The sequence below is a fragment of the Carassius gibelio genome, chromosome A3, assembly GCF_023724105.1.
Source record: "Carassius gibelio isolate Cgi1373 ecotype wild population from Czech Republic chromosome A3, carGib1.2-hapl.c, whole genome shotgun sequence".
NCBI classification, from domain to species: Eukaryota; Metazoa; Chordata; class Actinopteri; order Cypriniformes; family Cyprinidae; genus Carassius; species Carassius gibelio.
The window spans coordinates 8,212,159-8,229,441 of record NC_068373.1 but is presented as its reverse complement, the minus strand read 5'-3'; the positions used below and the strand labels follow the sequence as shown (position 1 = coordinate 8,229,441).

The window sequence follows — 17,283 nt, the reverse complement described above, 5'->3', positions numbered from 1 at the left end:
GCCGTTCAGTTTTATTACCTTTATTCTATGAGAAACGCATGATGTAATCACGGAGCCACACGTGTGTCGTCATATCACCCCACTCGCCTTCGGGCTTCCTATTGGTCGGTTTCTCTGGTTCTACAGGTGGAGTCATCGCTGCGGCTCAGACTAACTTGATTGCCGAGCGCCCGCCTTTCCTTTTCTATGATTGGCTGACGGAGACAAGCCCACAGGAATCCCGACCACGCCGCTGTCGACTGAGATTTTGTAAACAAAAAATCTTTTTTATTTGGCACTTCATATTAAGGATATATTGAATACTTATATTTTTTTATTAATACATATTGACTGTCAGCGTATTAATTAAACAGGGCAGTATACTTATTAACCTGTTTAAATAGCTGAAAAATGCTTTTAAACATTTAAATACTTAAAATAAATAATATATGATAAAAAAACTTCAACATAATTATAATAACAATCCAAAATATTATAGTAAAAAGTCCATCTCAAGGCCGTACCGAGAGCGCGCACGACAAGTGAAAGAGCGTCAAGTAAAAGAACGAGTTCTGATTGGTCGAGCGGCGTGTCAATCATCCACAACGGTCTGTGGGTGTGCCTGGCTCTCTCTGTTAGCATGCTAATGTGCAAAGCGAACTCTGAAGACAACTTTGCCTTGCGCGGCAGCATGGAAGCGAACACGAGAAGATAGTAGACAGAATCAGCAACAAAGCTGAATTTGTCGAGAATTAAGCAGACGGATCTTAAGACACGCAGCCAGTACATGTCCGCGTACATTTGCTCCACCGAAAAGTGCAAGAAGTTTACATGGAATAACGCTTGCTGTGTGTGTTAACGTTACTGGGACTTGAATACTTTTGAAGCCGGCTTGAAAGAGCATTTAAGGACAATGAATCTGTCTTTTGACGACCAGTCTCTGGACACCCTGGACTCCAGTTTGACTTTCCACGACCCGAGTGATATTGACACGGCTCTGCTCAATGACATAGATGGTAAGAGATCGCTTGTTTACTCTATTTACATATATATATATATAGATGGATCTATCAGGCGTAAACACCTGTTTATAATAACTATGCTAATGATATTGTTATATTTTCAAATCGAACTATCATATCTGACCACTGTTTCATCATATAGGATGCTTGTTTTGCTCAGAATCGACTGTATCCTCTTTAAAAACGCTATCAGTGGAAGGCAGTAGCTTTAGGTCTGATCGGGTGCCGTCCGTGATCTGGGCGTTAGCGACGAAAACACAGATCAGATGCCTGGCAGCTATATTTGCACATGGTTATTGTTGCTTTGTATGTTAGACTTCGTGAAAGCGAAAAGGTGTGATTATACTGGAGAGTGTTCATTGTCTAGCTGCAGAAGAAGCATTGAGAGCGGCCCCGCCCCCCTTCAACTCGGCTCAGCGACGTCACGCGAGGTCACTCTCGGCCAACGGTTCAGATATATTCTGATCTACCAACACAGTTGCATTATACCTTATATTTAATAACTAAGCACATAAAACGCCATCGATTCTGTATCTAACATCAAAACGTGATCAACAATTTATTTCGGCACGGAATTACCTTCAGAACGTGATTATATATCACCGTGTGCATTTGTTTACATTTATATTCTTTGCACCATTGCATCCTCTAGTATTGAGATTATTAATTGTCCGGTGAATGTAGTGAAGTGACCGACGGTAACCGTGCGCTGAAGAGGACGCTGTCCGATAGTAACCTCACATAGCGAGGCGCTTTCCAGGCCTCTGATTGGCTGAGCGCGATCACCTCATGATTCTGCACACTGAAAGAGTCCCATGTTGTATGGGCTTACATGATGTCTGCAAAACACATTTGGATTTATTTATTTTGCTATACGTATTTTAAATAAATAAATAAAAATAATGATGATGATAATTTGATAACTATTCAAAATTGTAATCAGTATTATAACAATAATAATAATATTTTTTGTTGCTGTTATTTTTATTACATAATAATACTAATAGGTATGTTTCTATACTTACTATTACTGTCATTATTAAAAGTCAGCGAGGTTACTCGTCTAAAGAGTTAATTCCCAAAAGTGTAAATTGTTGTTGTTATAAAAATTATTTTAATAGTTGGGGCAAAGCTGAGTTAAAGCCATGAGCTGAACTCTTCATGGTTTAGTGCAGATGTGGGATCAGACCTGATGAGTGTGAAAATGATCCTGTGCTCTTTGGATCTCACAGGCCTTGACACCTCAGTCAAAGTGAAAAATCTTTGTGGAAAAAAAAAAAAAAAAAACCTTTGCATGTTTTTTTTCATCATCATCAACCGTTCATATTCAAATGTATTCAATTGAATGCATTTGTTGAATATTCAAGAAAGAATGGTCATAGTTGTGCAAGTCCATTTCACATAAAAATTATGCACATTTAAATAAATGTTGAAATATATGGGACCTTCATATAATTAGCAAAAGCAAAACCCTGGAAAAAGATATTATGTTAAGCAAGTATTTATTTATTTGGGTATGTTTCTATAACAGGAAGCCAGGGCAGGGTGTTTTTATAGCCAGCAGGCTTTAGTTTACTTCATAGCCTGGTGAAACCACACCTAAAAGAAGGCAGTGAAGATGTTTTTAAAATGACTGAATTCAAAACAATTCATGGTTCGGAAAGACAATGAAGTGCATTATGTTCTTATTATGTGCCAAGATGGTTTACTACATGCTAGTGCTAGGAAGTCAGGGGCTTTTAAGAACATTTTGGTGGGCAAGATGAGTCATCAGTATTTTTGCTCCGTTTTCCCAGAAGTGATTTATATATATATACATACATATACACGTTTTTGGTACTTTTAATCAGAAAGAATGGTTTGAATTGATAAAAAAAAAAAAAAAATCAGTAAAGACATTTATAATGTTACAAAATAATTCTATTTTTAAAAAATGCTGATGTGTTGAGCTTTCTATTTATCAAGTAAATCTTATGAAAATTCAACTTTGCATCACAGGAATACATTTACATTTGAAAACATACTGAAATAGAAAAGACTTGTACACATATTTCATATTTCTGTTTTTACTGTATTTTTGATCAAATAAATGTGGTCTAGGTGTGAATAAGATGCATCTTTAAAAAATATTAAAACATTTTATTTCCATCAGGTGGCATGAATCCATTTGTAATGTATTAAGAAATGCTTTGTTATTTTATAGTTTCAGTCACTAATAGGTGGTAGTTTATTGTACATATATAATTGCATTTGAAGGATTGGATTAATCTGAGTGATGCACCTCCCTTTGATTACAGTGCTGTCAAACGCACACTTTTTGTCAGTACATCTGATTAAGTTTATGCATTGCCTGTTTGTTTTACCAGATATGCTCCAGCTTATCAACAACCAGGACATAGAGTTTGGAGGGCTGTTCGACCACGCTCCATTTCCTGCCCCCTCGCAGGACCTCTCCGTCCTGCCCCACTCCAGCCCTTCCTCTCCTCCACCTGCTTCTTCTACGCCCACCAACACCTCCTCCATCCTCAGCAGCAGCCCACACCTGGATGCCCTGCTCGGCCCCCCCATCACCCGCAGCTCCTCCATCCCAGACAAGGTGTTTCACCCTCCCACTTTCCAGCAGTCGCCTCTGGCACAGGTGACCTCCGCCCCTGCAAACCCCACCACCCTGCAGACCACGCAGCCCAAAGCTCAGCCTGCTCCATCTCCCAGCCTCCACCCTTCCACCCCGCAGGCCCCGAGCCAAGCTGCCCCAGCCGGGAAGAGCCCTGCGTTCTGCGCTACCCCGCAGGCCCTCTTTAGCCCACTAACACCCCAACCACAGCAGCAGCCCTTGGTCACTTACTCCAACCAAAACAGCTACACTGGTAAGTTTTATTACCTTAACCTCTTACTTTTATAATCTTGAGAAAATGCATATCGTTGGAAAGGTCCGAGTCTCAAGATTCAATATTTGGTGGTTATTCCATAATTTGTGATAGAAGTAATATTGACCGAGAGATTTAAACATTTGTGACAGAAAACATTGTGACAGAGTTTTGATGGCAGGTGGTGGCTATTTGTGGTATAACGCCCTAAATAAAATCTTTCAGGAACCTTAAAGGTCCCGTTTTTCTTGCTTTTCTGAAGCTTTGATTGTGTTTACAGTGTGCAATATAATGTGTTAATGTTTCGCATGTAAAAAAACACAGTAATTTTTAACACAATTCAGCTATCTGTATACCGCAGTTTTCACTGTGATAAAAACAGCGCACGCTGCCCTCCTGGTAACACGATTGGGCTAGTTTCGGAGTAGTTTTGAGAAGCAAGTGGACAGGATTTGTTTTGAAAACCTGGCAATCCTGATCTGAACCATAGACAGTAAACGAACGCACGTGCTGGAGATGTACTTTTAATCACCGGAGCATTTTTACTGACGTGACGCGCATGAAAATCGCATTCGATTTTTTTTGCACAGCCCTAACATCTTGTTAACAAAGCTAATCAGTGTTGCCCTTTGTGTAATAAGTTACAGAAACTGTTAAACACACCAGCTTAAATAATAAAATACACTTACCGGTTGTGGTCCATAAACAACGCCTTCTCCAGACAAAGAGGGAACTGCTCCATCTTTCAAGAATAATATTTGTGTGAATCCGGCATTAAACTGATTGAGATTGAGGAAGTTGTCCTCAGCAAAATGTGCTGCACATAGTTTTACATGTGGATAATAATTTTCTGGAACCGAGTTAAACATAAATTGTAACCATTGATCTCGAAGTACAGCGTCCCTGGGAAGCCCAAACAAAGATGATTGGACTCAGAGATGAAAATAACAGCGTTTCGACGACATGGCGACAAACACAAATGCAGCTCTTCCTCTTCTCCGTTGCTGCGCAACAAGACCACGCCCCCTTTTTCGTGAATTCCTGTGGGCGGAGGTTAGTCAAAAAAACTGTTTTAGTGACGTCATTACTGCAGGAATTAGAGGGATGTAGTCCAAACGGGTCGTTCGATGTAGGCGAATTCTGTTAAATAAAATATCTTGCTTGGCATTGAACTTTGAGCTTTAGCATTTTACAGATATTATTTATACTCTAACAACAACATTACACACTAACTAAAGTTTAAAACATGGAATCACGAAGAACGGGACCTTTAATGTTTTTTTTTATATATTAACTTCAAATTTGGAACATAACTTATTTAGACATAAGGCTTTCATTTTATAGCAATTGTGGATTTAAAAAATACTTTAAAAAATATTTATTTGATCTAAAATAAAAAAAAGAAAGAATGGTACAGTGCGTTTTCCTTAACAGTAAATTTAAACTTCTTTAACTTTTTGATACTTTAATATTTTGAAATGATTCCACTTCTGCAATAATCTGCAGATTGTTTTCTTTAAAAAAAAGCAAAAAAAAAACAAAACAAAAAAACAAGAGTAAGTCCAACCTTGGGTCTGTGATCTATTTCTAAAAATGTAAGTTTGAATAGTGAACTTTCACAACTATATAAAAAAATTGGGGGTTGACACTTAAAGGGTTAAAAAGTATATGATCAATAAGAAGGTGTTTACATGACACCAACTAAAACAAAAAAAACGTATGCATTTTAGCCATTCATTCACAGGACAAAAGTGTTTTGGGGGCTTGAAAATGAAAACTGGTTTCAAAGTTGTTTGTTGCTGAACTAAAAGTATTAATTTCTTTAAAAAAATAAAAAATCCCCAAACATTTGAATGCTAGTGTATGAGTTCCATGACATTTTGTTATTCGGTCTTGAGTTGGACTACACAAGCTTCATAAGTCTGCTATCTGATTCCTTTGCAACTGTACACTGAGGTATAAAAGGAGAATGAAACTTTCATGTGGGCTCAGCTATAGTGGTTAAGCATGACATGTTTGTTTCACGGTGATTTCCCAGTGTTTATACTGGTTTCTAAATCAGTTCAGTGCTTAGATATTACAATCAGATATGTGCTTTTATGAAAGCGCATGTGCGAAACTTTCTAGTAACTAGATCAAATGTTGGCATCAATCGAACTCCATCAGACTTTGTGCTCTGTTGTGCAGTGATTGTTACTCGTGAGTAATGCAGGGTATGATGTCATTACGACGACTATAAAATCCTTCACCTTTGATCAGTCATATGCCAGCTGTAATCTCTGAGTTCAGGCAGTTTGAGAGTTCAAGGTGCAGACGGTGAAGTCACTGTTGTCCGTCCCGGAAACCCAGTGAACTTTTACCGTACATCGTGTCATGTGTAGAGCTGCCGAGCCCACATTCTTTCTTTGTATATGCTTTTATGATTTTGTTTCATTCTGCTTATCAAGGCTTAGGTAATGTCTCCACCAGGCCAGAGAGAGAATACAACATCACACTAGTGTAGATCAAAGTTCAGTCACGGTGAATTGAGCTATGTATTTCTATAGTTAGCCTAAATGACTCCCTGCCCCCTTACTGTTATTATTACAGAGACAAGCTTTACTGGACGTCCCATCAGTATGAACCTGAGATTTCTTTGATCAGATAAAAGTGTGTGCTTGAATAAAAAAAAAACATGATAGGATATTATTATTATTCTTATGTGGGCTAGAAGTAGGTGTGAGACTGCATGTTTAATGAAATTCTTGCCTTTCTTTTCTCTTATAATCTGGCTTTTGCAGCCGTCTCTCAGCAGAGTTCCCCTCAGCCAATCCCGAATCTCCCCGCCTCTCCACAGAACGTTCAGCCAATGGCCATCCAAGCCCAGGTGCAGAGCCTCTCGGCTTCACCCATCCTGACCACGTCCTCCAGCCCTCCCATACAGACCATCACCCCTCAGGTGCAGCAGGTTCCTGTAAGTGCTTTTATTCGCCTGCTGATGCCCACATGCACAACAATTGACATTTTACAGCATTTATTGTGTGCATTGAGCAGTCTCTGTGTTTTTGCATGCAGGTTTTGTTGCAGCCGCAGTTCATTAAGGCAGACTCGCTCTTACTCACAACTCTGAAGCCAGTCACAACGGTAACAACGGTAACTACAGTAGCGTCACCCTGCATCACATCGCTGGCTTCATCCTCGGCCACAGTCCAGAACACCCCACTGCAGGTACCCAAACACCGTCCCAATAACAAGAGTCGCAAAATAGCACCAAAATCTGCACCAAAAACGTGCTGATTTGCTTCAGTTTATAGTTTTGTTCTTGGTGTGAACTGGCTGTAGTAGTGCTGTAGATCCATGTTCAGGATATTTGATATAATGTGTCTAATTTAAACCTAAATTAGGTCTCAGATGCCCCAGTTTTTATTTTATGGATCCGTGCATCTCTTGTCTCAGGCACTGATGAGCGGAGGCACTATCCTGACCACCGTTCCACTGGTGGTGGACGCAGAGAAACTGCCCATCAATCGCATCACCATCAGCGGGAAACCAGGCGGCCAGCCGCCCAAGGGCGAGAAACGCACGGCCCATAATGCCATTGAAAAACGCTACCGCTCCTCCATCAACGACAAGATCATTGAGCTCAAAGACCTGGTGGCTGGGACAGAAGCTAAGGTGGGCTCATAGTCTGTCAAAACCGAATTACAGATCTGGTTTAGTCACCAAGAGAAACTTCCCCCATGTAGTGACCCTTGAATTTCATTTGAAGACTTTAACCAGATGGTATGAGCTAATCGAAGTAGATTTCTTAGCTCTCATCTTACCAAAATCATGTCTTCAACATCATTATGAGATGAATCTTGTCTCTTATTCAGCTCAATAAGTCGGCCGTGTTGAGGAAAGCCATTGACTACATTCGCTACCTTCAGCAGTCCAACCAAAAACTCAAGCAGGAGAACATTGCACTCAAAATGTCCATCCAGAAGAACAGTAAGTTCAGTTTATATTTCTATTATATGCAATAATACGATTTAATATAAGTTGAACTTTAGAGAGTATTTGAACCACTTAAGTGAATCTTTATATGTCATTCATAATTACCTCTGTGGTGTGTTTATTATATACTTGAAGGTACTGGCAATCGTCTTAACTATTGAAACATGTCTCTCACATATTAAAATGTGACCCTTGACCACAAGACCAGTCATAAGGGTCCGTTTTTGGAAAGTGAGATTTATACATCATCCATTGATGTATGGTTTGTTAGGATAGGACAATATTTGGATGAAATACAAAAAAAAATCTGGAATCTGATTGTGCATAAAAAAATTCTTAGCAATGCCTAATTAAAAATGAAGTTTTGATATATTTACGACTGTGAATTTACAAAATAATTTCTTGGACTGTAATCCTAATGATTTTTGGCATAAAAGAAAAATGGATCATTTTGACCCATACATTGTATTTTTGGCTATTTCTACATAAATACCCGTGCTACTTATGACTGGCTTTATGCTCCAGGGTCATACAAATATTTGTTATTAAGCATTTATAAGGATGAAGTACATTTAAACATCTTAACTTTAACTGCATTATCAAATAACCCAACAATTAAATGATAATCAAGTGCTTTACATGTGCAGACGTCTCTCTTTAAGTACACTTAAATGGCTTTTTTATTTATTCTTTTTTTATTCCAGTAATATATTAGCTGTAGTATTTTTTTTTTGGGGGGGGGTATACTTTAAAGATTTGAAGTATATTACTAATGCACATTTCTTTTCCACAAGTGGGGCGTGCTTGTCTTTGCACTGACCTGTCCCTTGTCCTCCTCAGAGTCTCTGAAGGACCTTGTGATCATGGAGGTGGATGTGAAACCAGAAATCCCCACCCCTCCAGCATCAGATGTCGGCTCGCCTCAGTCCAGCGGCGCTTTCTCGCACCACGGCAGCGACTCGGAGCCGGACAGCCCGATGGAAGAAGACAGCAAGGTAGCAGAAACTCCTGTCATGCCTAGAATAAAACTGGCCCTGGGCCGTGAAGTAATTGTATGTGTTAGTGTGTGGTGGATAATTCGATTGCTTGAGGTCAAGAGTTTCTGTTTCCCGTTCTCTCGATTAGCCTGTGGTTGAGAGGGCTGGAGGAATGCTGGACCGCTCTCGCATGGCTCTGTGTGCCTTCACCCTGCTCTTCCTGTCCTTTAACCCGCTGGCGTCCCTGCTGTGTGGCGGCTGGAGCAGCTCCGGGACGACTGTCTCTGGACACACAGGAAGGAGTCCGCTAGCCGTGCCGGAAGCAGGTGCTGATACCCACCGCTTCGCTTGTGAGAGTTGCACACCATCGCAGTCTTGATGCTAACAATCCAATCTGGTTTTGATACGTGTAGCTGAGTCTTGGGGTTGGATGGATTGGATGCTGCCCACTCTTCTGTTGTGGCTGTTGAACGGTGTTCTGGTCGCTGGAGTTTTGATCCGCCTGCTCGTGTACGGCGAACCTGTGACCAGACCCCACTCAGAATCCTCCGTCCTCTTCTGGAGACACCGCAAACAGGCCGATCTGGATCTAGCCAGGGTATGAGATGCTCTCTTGCACTCATCCGCTATTGATCCGGAGGTCAGATTTCACCAGACCTTTCTTCTTCTGCACATCTGATGTCCGCTTCTCGAATGTTTTTTTCTGCAGGGAGACTTTGCTCAGGCCTCTCAGAACCTCTGGACGTGCCTCAAAGCTCTCGGTCGGCCTCTGCCCACGTCTCAGCTGGACCTGACCTGTGCGGTGCTGTGGTCCGCCCTGCGTCTGTGTCTGCAGAGACTGTGGGTGGGCCGCTGGCTAGCCAGCCGTGCCGGAGCCCTCCGATCCAACCGCCCCCTGCAGGAAGATGCATGCAAGAGCTGCCGCGATGCCGCATTGGTCTACCACCGTCTACACCAACTCCACATGACCGGTAAGTCACAGTAGCATAGAGGAATCAGGAAAACTTGTGAAGAGCGACTGTTTGGCCCCCTTTTTACTATCTCTGACAAGACGACTGTCGAATTTCACCCACTGGTTCACAAGAATAACACTAATAATGAATGCATGCGTATATCCGCACAAATGTATGTTTGAAAGAACAATGTGGTCTTCTCGAGCTTTCCATCCATTCATGGGATTTGCTCGTGATGTTGATCTGTGTGCAGGCAAGCTCGGAGGAAGCCACCTGTCTGCCATCCACATGGCACTGAGCGCTCTCAACCTGGCCGAGTGTGCAGGAGACTGTCTCCCCGTCGCCACACTTGCGGAGATCTATGTGTCTGCAGCCCTCCGGGTTAAAAGCAGCCTGCCCCGCCTGCTTCACTTCACTACTGTTAGTACACACACATGCACACTCACAGCCCTGATCCACAACCTAGTGCGCTGCTCTGCTGTCTACCGCATGCAAATCTTGCCTAACATTGGACTGTATATGGGCAGCAACTGACAGTTAAGCCCTAAGTATATGTCAGTTTTTACATGCACGCTAAGTTATGTTCACAATGCACCTGACATAAATTTCATCAATATAGCATGTGCATAACCTAAGTGTGCAACCCAGTTACTCTAACCGAACGTACTCCACAATCAGCACTGGACGGGGTTGAAACTTTGCATCTTTGGTGTATCATGCACCTGCGCTTGTTTTACACTGTAGATTAGAGTCATAACTGAAGTATACATTTGGATTTTCAGTGGAGTTTGCCTTTAGCATGTTATCAAGCTAACGGCATGGTACTCTAAATAAGCATAAAAATAACATAAATATTTGGGGAAAACATCCATTTGTAATCTCATTTTTTTTTTTTTTTTTTCATTTGTTCATTTTTAAAACAAAAATTTTTTTTTTTTTGAGTACCGTATTTTTCGGACTATAAGTCGCACCTGAGTATAAGTCGCATCAGTCCAAAAATATGTCATGACGTGGAAAAAAACATATAAGTTGCACTGGACTATAAGTCACATTTATTTAGAACCAAGAACCAAGAGAAAACATTACCGTCTACAGCCTCGAGAGGGCGCTCTATGTCTTCAGTGTAGACTACAGGAGCACTGAGCAGCAAAGAGCGCCCTCTCACGGCTGGAGACGGTAATGTTTTCTCTTGGTTCATTTCTCTTGGTTCATGTCAAATTAATTTTGATAAATAAGTCGCACCTGACTATAAGTCGCATGACCAGCCAAACTATGAAAAAAAGTGCCACTTATAGTCCGGAAAATACGGTAATTTCCATTATTTCTTAAATTTGACATTTCTCTCACCTGGTCTTGGATTCATATTTCACCAAGCTTGTCATAGTGCATTATGGGATTGAATTTTGTGTCAAGGATACACGTAATGCAGCCCAAAATGAGAGATCTCAGAAGTGCAAGTACTTGTTAGACTTGGCGACTGTAGTGCATGTGTGACACTTAAAATGCTGCCTTGATAGGAAGCTCACTAGGTTTTGGAACAGCATCCGAATCTTTCTTTCTTTTCTTTTTGTTTGATAGTGTATCCATATTTTGTTTGCGTGCTGCATATATTGTTAAGTGGAGACATGACTTTTGATTTCTCTGTCCTGCAGCGAGTGTTCCTGAGCAGCGCTCGGCAGGCCTGTCTCTCGCCCAGTGGCAGCGTCCCTCCTGCCATGCAGTGGTTGTGTCACCCGCTGGGTCACCGTTTCTTCGTGGATGAGGACTGGTCCATACGCAGCACCCCTAAAGAGAGCATCTACAGCCAGGCGGGGAACTCAGGTCAGCTCCGTACAGAGAACATCAGGCTGAAGGGATCCGGTTTGTCATTGTGTTGTGTGTTTCTGAACGTGCCCCGTGTTTGTCTGCAGTTGACCCGCTGGCTCAGGTGACCCAGGCGTTTCGTGAGCATCTGTTGGAAAAGGCCCTCTACTGCGTGGCACAGCCGCGAGGCGAAAAGAGCCTCACTGATGGAGAAGGGTGGGTCATCTTTCTCAACACAATCTCATCTTGATGAATGATTTCACTGAAATTCAACTGGACAGATTTGTGCTTTTTTGACCCTTTATTTTACATACGCTTTGCTCTTGAATCAGTTTTTATAGTGATTGGGGGGTGTGTGTGTGTGTGTGTGTGTGTGTGTGTGTGTGTGTTTGGACAGAGAATACTCGGACTCTCTGGAGTACCTGCAGTTACTCACCAGCGCCTCGGACGCAGCAGGAGCCACGACACAGTCCTTCGCCATCGGCTCAAACATGGCCACCGTTACAGGTCAGCTCTCGTCACCTTTTGACCCCGAGGGTTGTTTTGGGGACTGCTGGGCTGTGTATGTACAGTCGGCACTTTCACCTCTCGGCATGTTTTCATTCAAGCAGATGTTAGTCCGGGTGAATGTAGGACACTTCGTGAGTGAGTGTGTGTGTGTGTGTGTGTGTGATCACCATTGTGTCTTTGACCTCTAGGATGTGACCCTCACTCCAAATGGTGGTCGTCGGTTGCTGTGGTGATCATTAATTGGCTCCAGGGGGATGATGGGGCAGCAGAGAGACTGTACCCAGCGGTGGAGCACTTGCCACGCAGCCTTCAGACCGCTGAGTGAGTCACATGTCACACAGTCTACAGGAAACACATTTTACTTTCAAAAATATGATGAAAAATACTATTAAGTGAATGAAGATCAAATTGGCTGACAGGTTCCTGAGAGTTGTTTATCATGTTGTCTGCTGACACATTTGACAACCACAAAGTGTGCACTTCATGTAGTATTCATGCATGGTTTAATATTTAAATTTACAAAATAAAAATTACAACTTATAAATCCTACAAATATTTTAAGTCTACAAAAAATAATTTTCAAACATTTATGTTGTTTTACTATAATTTACTAAATTATCTTTTTCTAATTTAAATGAGCTTTTATTTATTTATTTTTGTTTTAAATTCTATGTGCTCTTGTTTTTTTTTGACATATTTATTTATTTTCCAATATTTATCTTTAATTTTTATTTCTTTTTTAGTATAAAAAAAAGTTTAAGTACTAATATTATTATTCAGTTATTCTGCCATTTATAATTTTCAATAAAGTTGAATGTTTTTTTTTAATTCATGTAGTATTTGCATTTTATTGCAGCTTTATTTCAGTTAACAAAAATTATTTTTAAAAGTCATGTGTTTAGTTAACAATAACACTGGCATTGTCAGAATAATTCTTAATTTTAAACAATTTTTTTAATCAATACTTTCTTTAAAATCAATACTGCTAACGTTTAAATGTTTTAAAATATATACACACACTTCTTATGTTTAAATATATATAAAATGTATTTATTATTATTTATTTTAACTATATATACATATCAAACATTAGCATTATTTTTATTAATGCTGTGGTTTCTCCGGGAAAAGCTGTTAAATTCACCCCCAATGCCATTCTCGAACCATATTTACTCTCAAAAATATGATTACCACAAGTAAATAAAGAATAATAAATCTGAATTGGTTGTAAAGAGACTGCAGTTATCAGAGTGGCTTTTCCTGGCGAATCCGTCTTTGTTGATACAGTCGTGTTTATCTCTCCACTGGGAATAACACTTGGTTTTGATGTGCGCTTAGTTGTTTTCAGCTCGGTCTGTCTAAGCACATCCTGTCTGTGTTGCAGGAGTCCGCTGCCCAAAGCCTGTCTGAACACTTTTAAAGCGGTGCGCTCCCTGCTGGCCAAACCAGAGAGCTCCCAGCTCAGCCTCAGCTACTGTGAGAGAGCCAGCGGTCTGTTCAGAGACAGCCTCAATCTCGGCCCGCACTGCAGCACCAACACATTAGACAAGGTAGAGCCACACATGCACACTTGGGTTCACTTTATCGTGAGCAGCAGGTCGTTTGCGTTGTGTGGGTTTTGTCTTTGGACAGGGCTGTAGTGCATTGTAGTTGCATTGCATGTGCCTCAACTGTGCAATGTTCCTGCAGTGCAATACAGAGCTGGACCGCAGTGACTGAACACACACATTTTGATTTAGTAACCGTTTACTAACTGAATGAAATCAGTTCTCCTCAAGGTAACACAGATGTCATAGTAGTAGTTCATCATGCTGTTTCAGGACATGTACAACCACATTTTTTTTTATTTACATTTTCAATTAAAATTTTAAAAATTGTATACTCTTTTGTCATTTTTTTTACTTTTTTAATATTTCTAATGAGCTTTAATTATGTATATATATATATATATATATATTTAATATAATATAATATACACACACACAACATTTTTGGAAATAAAACTGAAAAAAAAAAAAATAATAATAATAAATATTTTATATATTATTTCCAAAAATTTTGTATTTAAACTTTTTTTCAATTGGTCTGCCATTTCTTATTTTTATTTATTCTTATTTAAGTTTGATTTTATTTTAGCTTTAATTAAAATAACAAAATGGATTGATTTTTTATAGTTTTAGTTTAGTTAACAATAATGACACTAGCACAAAGTGTTCCAATACTTTTATTATGAAGCGTTTTATCAAGTGTTTTGGTTGAAAAGTGTGTTTGTGTGGTCTTTAAAACAAACACTGATCACGCATTCATAGTTCTAATATTTTAATAATAATACGATTATACAATAATGAAACCATAAATGTATCAATTATTTTACTGTTCCATTTCTATATTTGTTTTATTGTTAATATTAATTAAATGTAAACGGTCCCAAAACATTTATCCATTTTTAAGCGTCTAAATATGTTTGTATATTTTTGTTATTCAAAAGTCATTTAGTTCCCTCTTAAGAAAAGAAAATGTAATTAACTGACAATTTATGTAAAAATATGCGAATTGAGTCTCAAACATTTGGAGGGAAACAATGTCTGGCAGCACCTCGTTTGAATGATATTAAACAGATGTCAAGACATCGTTTGTGTAACAACACAAACTGTTCTTTATTTGAGCATGTTGTGTCTTGCTGCGTGTTACACACACACACACACACACACATGCACACACACAGATGGTATTTGTGCTCTGAAAGAAACCCATCTCTTTGAATGATTGTGTGCTGTAGCTGGTGCAGTTGCTGCTGTGTGATCTGTTGTTGGTGACGCGCACTAATGTGTGGCGGGAGCAGCAGGGGGCGTCCCAGCAGAGCTCCCCGACGGCCGCCTCGTCTGCAGAGCTGCAGGGCTTCCAGCAGGACCTCAGCTCGCTCCGCAAACTCGCCCAGAGCTTCAGACCGGCCATGCGCAGGGTGAGAGGCCAGAGTCCACACTATTGCATACAACAAGTCCTGGGTCAGGCAGTGTGTTTCAAATCTAGTCAGATGTTCCTATGTCAAGCGGATTACAGAAAAAGTTTGCACAAAAGTTTGACAGCAGTAATGCATTGTTTTCTGGGTTGAACTGACTGGGTTATTTAGTTATGGTTCGTTTCTCTCTCTGTAGTTGTTCCTGCATGAGGCCACAGCTCGGCTGATGGCGGGAGCCAGTCCCACACGCACACACCAGCTCTTGGACCGCAGTCTGCGCCGCCGCGCCACGCCTGGAAGCAGGACAGGTGATTTACATCATGCATCGTGTTGCAGTTCTTATAGACGGGGAACTCCATTGGCACCCTATGAATGTTTCATGTGTGTGTGTGTGTGTGTGTTTGCACAGAAGAGTGTGAGGTGCATCCAGGCCAGCGGGAGCAGGCAGAGGCCATGATTCTGGCGTGCCGCTATCTGCCCCCTTCCTTCCTGTCGGCTCCGGGCCAGAGGGTGGGCATGCTGGTGGACGCCGCTCGGACGCTGGAGAAACTGGGCGACAAACGCACCCTCCACGACTGCCAACAGATGATCATCAAACTAGGCAGCGGAACGACCGTCACGTCCACCTAGCCAACCACACACACACACACACACACTTAAGAGCACTTTCACAAACACACCCCAACATCTCTCAATCAAGAATCAACACGCTCTTTATTTCAGGCCTCGGTATCATCCACGACCGTTTCGACTTTCCCCAACAATTCAGAACTGCATATTCAAAACCAATGACGAGGCAATAACGGGACCCTCATCCAAACGCAGTGTTCTCTTGACATTTTTGATATGAAATTGAATATTTAACTTATTTATCTGCCCTAAAAGAAACTGAGGAGATTGTTTTCTTCTGTGAGATGGCTTTGTGAAACGATGCGCCGTCCGTGCTGACTTGATTTGGTGGGGTGAACCGGACGCCGGACCCTGCTTGAACTGAAAGCGTATTGTAGAGCTCTGCTTCACTGTTAGCACCTTTAAGAGAAATAAACATTGCGATGTCAATCTCAAATTGAATAAAGTAGTTTCTACTCACAGCACGTTATCATCTGGGATGAATTCTGCACATTGATTTGAGAAAAATGATTTTTCTTTGTATATATGTTTTAAATACGTGTATTTATGATTCGTCTGACGCTGTGGGACAGCAGTTTTTGATGGCACACTTTGAACCAGAAGTCAGCAGGACTAAATAAATACAGTTTGACTGGATTTGTGTCCATTTGCACTGTTTAGTGAGTGGGCTGCTCGCTCACCTACAGACAAGAAGCCCACCGGCGTCCATCGAATCTACTGTTCAGCTTGTATTTTCACACCAGTCTTCCATCGGAGTTAGTAAATCCGAATAATTTCATCTGCATCGAATGTTATTGAATAATCGGACATCTTTATCCAAAGATAAGCTTTGATAGGGATCTGCCTGCAGCTCTTGTTAGGGAGAGACGTATATTTGTATCTCTAGTCGCCGTTCTGAACGGACTCTGATTACTAGACATGTTTTCTATTCGCAGTAACCGTGAGATTCGCAGTTGACATTCATTACATGTACACTAACTTTTCTGCAGTGCTTGTGAACGAGTCTCGAAGACGAGATGTGTTTAAACTCACAGGCGCACACATAGCATATCATGCTGTCTTCTGTTCGATTTATTCTTACCAATGTAAATAAAAAGTCTTTTGTAATGAAATCCTCTCTGCTGATTGTTTTTTTTTTTCTCCACAACTTGTGTGCTTTTCCTTGCTTGAGTCTGAGTGACCTCTTTTTGTCGTCTGAAGAGGAAAGAAGAAGGGCATACGACATTACAACAACACAAGGTTGAGGAAACGATGACCTTGTTTTCATTTTTTGGGTGAACTGTCCCTTTAAAAGCTATTTAAATAGAAAACAGTTATTTGAAACTGTTATAAAATTTCACGGATCAGATAAATGCAGCTTTGACGAACAAGACCCATGACACCACATTAAACATCTCACAGATTTTAGCCAAAATCTTGGAACTGTGTTCCCAGGATAAGAGTGTTTTATATTTGTAACAGTTGATATATTTACACTATCTGTGTATAAAAGCTCCAGTCTCCCGTTTTAGTTTTTTTTTTTGTTGCAGAGCTGTGCATTTGGACATAATTTCCACAGACTTCGTTATAAGTGCATTTGTGTCAATGCAATTTTTCACTTGTTTTTAT

At 40.7% G+C, this 17,283-nt stretch overlaps 1 protein-coding gene across 2 annotated transcripts; it reads left to right on the top strand.

The window, feature by feature from the left end:
• The first annotated feature begins 616 nt into the window (after positions 1–616).
• On the top strand, positions 617–16,787 carry LOC127940530 (sterol regulatory element-binding protein 1). Of its 2 annotated transcripts, none has more exons than XM_052536146.1 (19): positions 617–995; positions 3,368–3,868; positions 6,649–6,821; positions 6,923–7,075; positions 7,304–7,522; positions 7,723–7,837; positions 8,684–8,838; positions 8,969–9,146; positions 9,234–9,418; positions 9,530–9,791; positions 10,027–10,193; positions 11,426–11,594; positions 11,684–11,792; positions 11,974–12,083; positions 12,275–12,407; positions 13,471–13,636; positions 14,866–15,048; positions 15,242–15,353; positions 15,458–16,787. In XM_052536146.1, the coding sequence occupies exons 1-19, from the start codon at positions 893–895 to the stop codon at positions 15,673–15,675; spliced, it is 3,411 nt and encodes a 1,136-aa protein (XP_052392106.1). In that variant the 5' UTR covers positions 617–892; the 3' UTR covers positions 15,676–16,787. The 2 variants fall into 2 exon arrangements, with proteins under 2 accessions (XP_052392106.1, XP_052392105.1); XM_052536145.1 differs by having other exon boundaries at positions 15,455–16,787.
• The last annotated feature ends 496 nt before the right edge of the window (positions 16,788–17,283 follow it).

Excerpts from the sequence above, each read along its gene's own strand:
- LOC127940530 (XM_052536145.1), top strand. The coding sequence starts at position 893 with ATGAATCTGTCTTTTGACGACCAGTCTCTGGACACCCTGGACTCCAGT. Across the intron at positions 11,793-11,973 it reads AGCCTCACTGATGGAGAAGG|AGAATACTCGGACTCTCTGG; the intron begins GTGGGTCATCTT and ends GTGTTTGGACAG. Across the intron at positions 15,354-15,454 it reads CACGCCTGGAAGCAGGACAG|AAGAGTGTGAGGTGCATCCA; the intron begins GTGATTTACATC and ends GTGTTTGCACAG.